At 42.2% G+C, this 9,723-nt stretch overlaps 1 protein-coding gene across 1 annotated transcript in view; it reads left to right on the top strand.

Annotated features, from left to right (window-relative positions):
• The window catches only part of LOC122561473 (collagen alpha-1(VII) chain-like), a 133,214-nt gene that overhangs the window by 11,407 nt on the left and 112,084 nt on the right, over positions 1–9,723 (top strand). Inside the window, exon 4 of the mRNA XM_043713217.1 lies at positions 4,004–4,075. Within this exon, the coding sequence (XP_043569152.1) occupies positions 4,004–4,075 (72 nt within the window). The remainder of the gene's footprint in view (positions 1–4,003; positions 4,076–9,723) is intronic.

Here is a 9,723-nt window from a genome sequence, read left to right as displayed (position 1 = left end):
TTAGCCTGCTGGACCAACTTTCCTCATTCCTGAAGAAGGGCTAATGCCCGAAACGTCGATTCTCCTGTTCCCTAGATGCTGCCTGACCTGCTGCGCTTTTCCAGCAACACATTTCCATCTCTGATCTCCAGCATCTGCAGACCTCACTTTCTCCTCGAAGAAAGTAGTGGACCAGGCTGTTTCCCATGGATGGAAATGTGCTGTCTCAGCATGCATTCACCTGTCACTTAACCACATGAATTCAGTGTATATACTTTGCCTTGGTCTGCTGTGCCTTGAATTTACAATAACATTCAGGTAAACAGGCAGGTAGCTTTACAGCAGTTATCTTGATTACATCAGTGTGCCACATCACTCTAGCATCTGCACCATATTTCTTCAGTGTTCGTGTCAACACACAGCATCTGCAGCAAGTGGTGCAAAGAATGTGAAATTACAGGGGAGTAGTCCACAGTGAGGTCAATGGGAGTATCTATCTGTCGGAGGGCCTAACACAGTTCATTAAAAGCAGTCTCCCATATGTCAGTGTCAGGCTTCAGCCACAGTCAGGCCACCAGTCAGTGTGGCAATACACAAGTGAAATGTGCCTCCATGCTGTACGGAGTAGGTCACTGTCGGTCCTTTGTCTCCATAGTGATACATTGTTATCCATGCTGCTGAGGTATCCAGGAAGCAATACTGATGATGATCGCTCCAATGTTTCCCCATATTTGTCCATGAAGTTTATGGGGCTCTCCTTTTTGAGAGATGGGCTAGTTCTTAGCAGGATGGTCCATCAATATAGAAGGCATTGCTTGGTTGAGGTGTTCATTGCCTGGTTAATGTGACAGTTATAGTTGCATGACAAGTGTTACTTATTTGTTATGGACATCATCTCTTGCAACAACAAAAAAGGGGGAAATAGGTAAGATATAAGTGGGTATGGCTGTTAGGGGTGGTGCCTGTGAGGTAAATTTGCTGAGATGTTCCAACGGACTGAGGAGGCAGTATGAAGGTAAGGGAGGATGGAGGTAAGGAGAGCAAGTGAGGGAAGATGTTGCATGAAACAGAGAGGGTGTCAGAGCATAAACTTTGGTGGGAGGACTGTGCAGTGACAGGCAGTGGAGAGGCAGTGGAGAGCAAAATATTACATTTATTCTGGTGGATCAGAAAAGATCATTGACCTTCTTCTTGCATTGTAGCCTAATTCTCCTCACCCTGGGGATGGCACTGATTTTGGTGATGATCTCCAGCCAAATTGGCATGGTCTGGTGACATGGTCTCCATTGCTGGTTCTCTAGGAACAGAACTCCTCTCCTCTGCACCACTCAGTCAACAAGACTTCTAGGTCCAGGTCCGAGAAGCATTGCACCACACTCCCTTTCTCTTTTGTCTCTCCTGATGCATAACACAGCCAAATAGCATAGCTTGCAGATGACAACTCAAGGCAGGTATGCAATGGGCCGTGAAAGAATGTGCAGCCCTAAGAGATTCTGGTCTTATGCAGAATGCTACAGGATGTTGAGTTCCTCTATTAACAGTGGGAAGGTGTGGCAGAGAGAGATTGTGATTCATGTTTCAAGGACTCAAATAATCATTCAAATGACAAGTTTGGTAGACATGGCAAGAAAACTCACTCAGCCCCACAGCGAGAATCACTCCATCAAGCTCAATACAACTCTCACTTGGCCAAAAAAATAGTAAGATTCAGTCCTCTGTCTCTGCAAATTCCATAAAAGATGCCATCTATCCCAGGAATGTATTAGTTTTCAGTTCATTCTAATCTGTCAAGTACCTGCACATTGCTAATTTCAAAGTGATTTGTGATATTCATTTGACCACAATAATTAGTTCATATCATCCACATCTTATCCTATATTAATTTAAAACAAGAACTTCTGAAAATAGCCATTAAGCAATTTGGCTATTTTCCTTCAATTTTAATTAGTCCATCACTGTGACTGAATCATCCCAGAACTCCTTTCCAATCAGCCCCTACACCCCAGGGACTGCAGCACTTTTAGAAGGCAGCGCATCACCATCTCTCCAAGGCAATTAGGGATGGCCAAAAAATGCTTGCCTAGCGAGTGACAATCACATCTCATGAAAGAATAATAAAAGGAAGAGGAGATAAGTAGAGATAAGAAAACACAAACGAACTGACTCATGCGGGGGGGGGGGGGGGTGCAATCAAGAAATATTTGTAAAAATGCTACTCCAATAATTTAATTTTCTTATAGATTATAGATTGGATAAATCAAAATGACAAGATAGCCTTGAGGGTGAAGTAATAGGGCGTATTGAGGATAGTTTCTTAAGTAATAATTCTGCCCTGTCCTCAGTCCGTTGGAACATCTCAACAAATTTCCCTCACAGGTACCAGCCCTAACAGCCATACCCACTTATATCTTACCTATTTCCCCCTTTTTTGTTGTTGCAAGAGATGATGTCCATAACAAATAAGTAACTTGTCATCTAACTATAACTGTCACAATAACGAGAGAACAGACTATTGTAGAACTAGTACTATGTAATGAGACAGGTTTAATTAAGAACCTCTTAGCAAAGGATTTGATTGCTAAGAACTATAATTAAAGCATGATAGAATTTCAAATTCAGTTTCGTATTTGGAATTCTCTACTGTGGGGATCAATGGAGATGGGTCATTACACATTTAAAGCTGACTTAAACTGATTCTTGATCAACGGGGAAATTGAGGGTTACTGGGGACAGGCAAAAAAGTAGATTGAGGCCATCATTAGATCAGCAATGACCTTATTAAATGGTGGAGCAAGCTTAAATGTCCAAATGACCAATGTTTACTCTTACATTTTATGTTCCACTGTTAAATCCAATTTATCTTGTTGGTGAGACAGTTGATGACAATTAACAAACTTTAAGGCTGCTCATCTATTGCATTAATCTTGTTTTGTGAACAATTCCACTCACGGGTCTGGGGACTAAGCCATTAGAATTCATATGTAAAAGTCTTAAATTATAAAATGCATTTGCTGTCATTTATTCGAAAATGTGGAGTGGGACTACTCTGTTGGAAATTTTCTACTTAGCCTGTTCAGGGATGTCATTACATACACTGGAGTAGGTAGTACTTGAACCCAGGTCTCCTGGCTCAGAGATAGGAACACTACCATTGTGCCATATGAACACTTTGGGCCAAAGCTATCATTCCTACTTCCCTAAACTGTCTCAGCTGCTTCTCTTAAAGTTATACTTTGTTAAAATTTAGAATTCTTAATTAAAATGCAAGATTTTGTGAGCAGGATAAGACCATTAATCTCAACAAATCTGTCCTTTCCGAATAGATTGATCCCAACTGTGAGTACTCTAGCCTTTCCAAAATATACTTCAGCCCCCTCATATGTGAAATACATTAACTACCTCTCAAACATATAAATACTGTCCATTTTAATGCTTTTAACAAACCTAAAATAATTAAGTTCAACCTGATTTCCCTTCATGGTTATAATTCACTATAACTTAATGTTTTAGAAAAAAAAGTAAATTGGAAGTATTCAATGACCATAAAGTGTGAGTTATCAGTATTGTTACATGTTTCCTCATATTTGTTTGAAGGTGTTGACTCACTCTGGGCTGTGCCCCAAAAGCAGTAGCAGCAATTGGATATCTTAATCAAAGGTGCAGAAATTAACTTTGTTCAAAGATACATGAGGGAGGGCACCGCTAATCCTGATCTAGTCTTGACATTCATAAATAGATATATTTTTAGCAAAAACAACAGGATAACAATCCAAAATCAAACTCTAACTGATGGTTACGTTTCCAAGTGGCTGGGCGGATGTGGCCAAATGCCCCAGTTCCCTACCCTGGGCTGAGATCAGCTAACTGAGCAGAATAGTGTTCAAAACTAGGACCTTCCTGACATGTATGATTCATGATAATGTAGCAACAGTGACCATATTCATCATGGTCACTCATTTATTTTATTGTGTAAATATTATTAACAGTGAACTAATGAATAAAATTAATATTTTTTTCTGAATAGGGTGTTCGAGGTAGAAGAGGCAAGAATGGTTCACCTGGACCACCTGGAAATATGGGGCCACCTGGCAGGCAGGTAAGTGTTTCATCTTCAGCCTGAAGGTTATCAGGATAATGGGTGCAGGATAGATCTGATGGGAAAGGAAGCAGCATTTTCTAATTCAACCATTCATGCATCAGGCATTTCTACTTCAGACATGGGATGGATATTAGGACACCGCAGGTGGAGCTGGAAACTAGGGGTAAGAGCCTTAACATCAGATGGTAGACAGTGGGGCTGTGCTCATCACCTACCTGCCTCTGCCTGTATTATACCAGTAGTAGAAGAGGCATAGTCATTCCTTCTTGCTGTTCCTGGTATTTAACCAGTAGTGAAGGCTGCTCACTTGTAGGCTGCCGGATGAAACCTGCTGCTAATCTGCAAGTTGAGGGTAATCCTTCCTGCTCAGACACCCTGTGCACAACAGAGGCCTATGCTACAATATAGTTCTCTCCAATGTTGCCCCCAGTCTTCCCCCACCAACTGTGTGTGCAGCTAAATTCCACCTTCCTGAACCCAGTCCTCCAATCACATCACTGGTCTTCAAACCAAAAGAGAAAATGCTGGAAAATCTCAGCAGGTCTGGCAGCATCTGTAAGGAGAGAAAAGAGCTAACATTTCAAGTCTAGCTGACCCTTTGTCAAAGCTAAAAAAAGGGGAGAAATAGGGAGGTATTTATACTAGGCTGAGATTTATATCACTGGTCTTTACAAACTAGAGTACCACCATTTGTCTTCAAATCCAGCTCGATCAATGATCATGAACCCAATGGTGCTGCTGGGACTGGAGAGTGGACAGCAACCATTACTACAAAGATTTCCCTCCATGAACCATGCTGAAACCATAAAGGAGGGTCTTCCTGTCTCTCATTACAGACTTCTAGTCCTTACCTAACTGCCTCCTCTCACAGCTCCCCCTTTAAACACTGGTAGAGTGCAAGCAGGGAGTAGCTCTTAATTTGCCTCCTTAATTGGTTACCTGATGCCATTTAGCAGGTGGCCAATACAATAATAGTGCCACTCCTGAGAATATAACATGATGTGGGCTCTTGTGGTGGACTTGTAAGGTTGCTACCTCTGAGTCAGGAGATCAAAATTCAAATTCCACCCATTTCTGAGGCATATCACAGCATGCCTGAACAGGTTGATTAAACAAACTGTAAAGAGAGTTCCTGAAGAAGGGGTTATGCCCAAAACGTCGATTCTCCTGCTCCTTGGATAATGCCTGACCAGCTGTGCTTTTCCAGCCACACATTTTTCAGCTCTGATCTCCAGCATCTGCAGTCCTCACTTTCTCCTAACTGTAAAGAGCACCTGTTAGGTTGTAAACAGACAGGATCAATGTTTGGGCTCCTGTGGTGTAGTGGTAGTGTCAGTACCACTTGACCAAAAAGCTTGGGTTCAAGTCCTACCTGCTCCAAAGGAGTGTCATCAACATGTCTGAACAGGTGCTTTTAAAATATGTATACCATAATGAAAAGAAGACAGTTGACTCACCTTTCACCCCTATTTCACAAGGTGGCTTGCCTCCTGTCCTATCTCTGGAGGGGAAAATTCAACTCCGCACTCAGCCATACTCACATACAATACCATCATTTCTGATTAGCCAAATTGTAATTGGAGTTGCCTACTAGATTATTTTAGGTACCTCTATAATTATTGTCCATAGATGCATTCCTTTCTTTTTATGGAGCTTCAACTGTAGGGTGGTTTGATATTACTGTACCTTGCTGTAGAATCTAGCTTTCTGTCTGGAAGAATTTTCTGCATTGGTATTTTTAAAACTTTTAATTGTGCTGAAATTCATGCAAATTCTGTGCCTGTGACTGTGTTTGTTTACATTGGGTTTGTCAAGCTTCATTAAGCTAAACTGAAAATTCTACCCTTGGATAATGCAGACTGGTTGAAGCAAATAAAATTTTGAACAATTACTACTTACTCAAACCTTTGTTTCATTAATTACCATTTGAAGTAACATGTTGTAGAATCAAAGTTATTAGACATCCAGTATCAAACATAGTAAAATGGCAGTTGCTCAGAAATAACCAGAAATAGTGCTGCAAATCTGTACTTAAAAATCTATGATATAGGAAGATAAAACATTATTCATCTCCTGCTCTGGCGCTGTGAGGCAGCAGTGCTAACCACTGTGCCACCGTGCCGCCAAATCTGTACTTAAAAATCTATGATATAGGAAGATAAATCTGTACTTAAAAATCTATGATATAGGAAGATAAAACATTATTCATCTCCTGCATTTTCTTTCTCTCCTGTATACTCACTATGCTCAAATCAAGTCTCATTTGTTCCTACTCCAACTTGTCTTTCCCAGCATCTCAAACCAAATGAGCTCTTTTTCCTCAAGTATACTCTTTTCTCTGCAATTCACAGGATTTTTAAACATAAACGAGTTAACTTTTTGGACTTGTCTCTCCATAGTTCACAACACCATACAGATCATGTTTTAAAGAGTAAAGTGAAAGCATCTAATCTACATCTACCATTTCAATGCCTTTCGTAATCATGAAGAACTCTATCAGAACATTTCTCAATGCTTTCTACAGAAAATATTCCAATATGTTCAGTCTTCCTTGATGGGAATAACATCAACTTTCTTCCTTCATTCACATTGATCTTTTATGTGCATGAAGCTTTTTCAGTACTCGAAGTAGGATCTGATCAAAATTTTGTTCAAGTCTAACAAAACTTCCTTGCTTTCAACTCTAATCCTTGAGAATTTTTTTTAAAAAATTGCTTTATCTACCATCACAAAATATTGTGATTGCGTAAACGTACCCAACATCCCTCTGTTCCTCTGGCCCTAGACATGATTTACACTGCCACAAATACTCGAGGGATGAAATTCCCCAAGGCCCTATTCATTGTAGCTGGCGACTTCAACCAGGCCAATCTCAAGAGAATGCTGCCAAATTACCGTCAATACATCTCCTGCGCTAACAGAGGACTGAACATTCTGGACCACTGCTACACATCCATCAAAGATGCCTACCCGCTTCATCCCCTGCCCACACTTCAGAAAATCAGATTACAGCACTGTGTTCCTTCTCCCAGCTTACAAGCAGAAGCTGAAACGAGAGGACCCTTCATCAAAGAAAGTACAATGCTGGTCCAAGGCTATGGAAGACCATCTCTGGGGCTGCTTGGAATTAGTGGACTGGACAGTGTTCAAGTACTCAGCGGAAAATCTAGATGAGTATGTCACCACTGTCACAGACTTCATTAGCAAATGCATGGAGGACTATGTACCAAAGAAGTCAATCCAAGAGTTCCCCAACCATAAACCTTGGATGAACCAGACCTAATGAGGATGAGACGGTCAACATTCAAGTCAGATAACCCAGACCAATACAAGAAATCCAGATATGACCTCCACAAAACCATCAGGGATGCCAAGAGGCAGTACTGGACCAAGTTAGAGGCCCAAACCTACCAAACAAATACCCAACATTTATTACAAGGCCCAAACAACATTACGGGATACAAAATAAAGCAGATCAAGACAGACAACAAAGGTACATCCCTCCCTGATGCACTCAATGCTTTCTATGCTTGGTTTGAGTGGAATGTCAGCGGTGATGTAACGCTGGCCTCGACATCCCCAGACAAAACTGTTCCCTCAGTCACCACTGCAGATGTCAGATCGGTCTTTCTTGTAGTCAACCTAAGGAAAACAATAGGCCCAGACAGGGTCCCTGACCGAACACAAATCCTTTACAGATCAACTGCTGAACTTATTCACCAGCATCTTCAACCTTTCCCTCCTACAAGCTGAAGTCCCCACTTGTTTCAAGAAGATCACCTCATCCCCATACCTAAGAAAGCACATGCAATGTGCCTTAATGACTACCACTCAGTGGCTCCAACCTCAATAATCATGAACTGCTTCAAGAGGCTGGTCATGGTCCACATCAACTCCAGTCTCCCAGCCTGCCTTGATCCTCTACAATTTGCCTACCAACATAACAGGTCAATAGCCAATGCCATATCCCTAGCCCTGCACTCATCCCTGGAACATCTCAACAACAGGGACACCTATGTCATACTCTGGCTCATTGGCTACAAGTCCACCTTCAACACCATTATCCCCTCCGGGTTAATCTCAAACCTCTGTGACCTTGGTCTCGGCGCTGCCCTCTGCTACTGCATACTCAGCTTTTTGACCCATAGACAGAAATCATTGCAGATAGGTAACTGCACCTCCTTCACAACCAGGGTGTGCCCTCAGCCCCCTACTGTACTCCCTGTACACCCATGACTGTGTTGCCAAATTCCAAATGAACGCCATCCACAAATGTTCGCCGACGACACCACAGAGTAGGACAGACGTTTAACAAAGAGAAGTCAAAATATAGAAGGAAGATAAAGGGTGCAATGAAAACAATCTCTGTCTCAAAGTCAGCAAAACTAAAGAACTGATTATTGACTTCAGAAAGAAAGGTAGAGAACATACCCCCATCTACATCAACAGAACTGAGGTTGAGAAGGTGGAGCGTGTCAAGTTCCTCAGAGTGACAATAACCAACAACCTGTTTTGGACTTCTCACATCGATGCATTGGTCAAGATGGCACAACAATGCCTCTTCTTCATCAGGCGGTTCAGGAAATTTGGCACGTCCATAAGGACCCTCCCCAAATTCTACAGATGTATCATTGAAAGCATACAGTCTGGGTGCTCAACGGCCTGGTTTGGCAACTGCTCTGCCCAGGACCATAAGAAACTACTCAAGGTGGTGTGCACATGGACATCAGACCATGATGGAAGCCGACCTCCCATCCATGGACATCATTTACATGGCTCGCTGCTGTGGAAAGACTGCCAATATCATCAAAGACCCATCACACTCCATTAATAATCTCCTACAACCTCTTCTGTCAGACAGAAGATACAGAAGCATGAACACTGCACCTGCAGGTTCAGGAACTACTTTTTTCCCAGCTGTTATTGGAGTGATGAAAATAATGTTGATCTTGCTAACATTGATGTCGCCTAGTGCATGCTCTGTGCAATGCAACCTATATGCCTCTGTCTAAGTCTTTTTGATCTGTACATCCTTGTTTACTATGATCTGCCTTTAGAACATAGAACATAGAACATAGAACAATACAGCACAGAACAGGCCCTTCGGCCCACGATGTTGTGCCGAACTTCTAACCTAGATTAAGTACCCATCCATGTACCTATCCAAATGCCGCTTAAAGGTCGCCAATGATTCCGACTCTACCACTCCCACGGGCAGCGCATTCCATGCCCCCACCACTCTCTGGGTAAAGAACCCACCCCTGACATCTCCCCTATACCTTCCACCCTTCACCTTAAATTTATGTCCCCTTGTAACACTCTGTTGTACCCGGGGAAAAAGTTTCTGACTGTCTACTCTATCTATTCCTCTGATCATCTTATAAACCCCTATCAAGTCACCCCTCATCCTTCGCCGTTCCAACGAGAAAAGGCCGAGAACTCTCAACCTATCCTCGTACGACTTCCTCTCCATTCCAGGCAACATCCTGGTAAATCTTCTCTGCACCCTCTACAAAGCTTCCACATCTTTCCTAAAGTGAGGCGACCAGAACTGCACACAGTACTCCAAATGTGACCTAACCAAAGTCCTGTACAGTTGCAACATCAATTCACGACTCTTGAATTCAATCCCTCTGCTAACGAAC

The sequence above is a fragment of the Chiloscyllium plagiosum genome, chromosome 23 (assembly GCF_004010195.1).
Source record: "Chiloscyllium plagiosum isolate BGI_BamShark_2017 chromosome 23, ASM401019v2, whole genome shotgun sequence".
NCBI classification, from domain to species: Eukaryota; Metazoa; Chordata; class Chondrichthyes; order Orectolobiformes; family Hemiscylliidae; genus Chiloscyllium; species Chiloscyllium plagiosum.
This window is presented reverse-complemented; position numbering and strand designations above follow the sequence as displayed.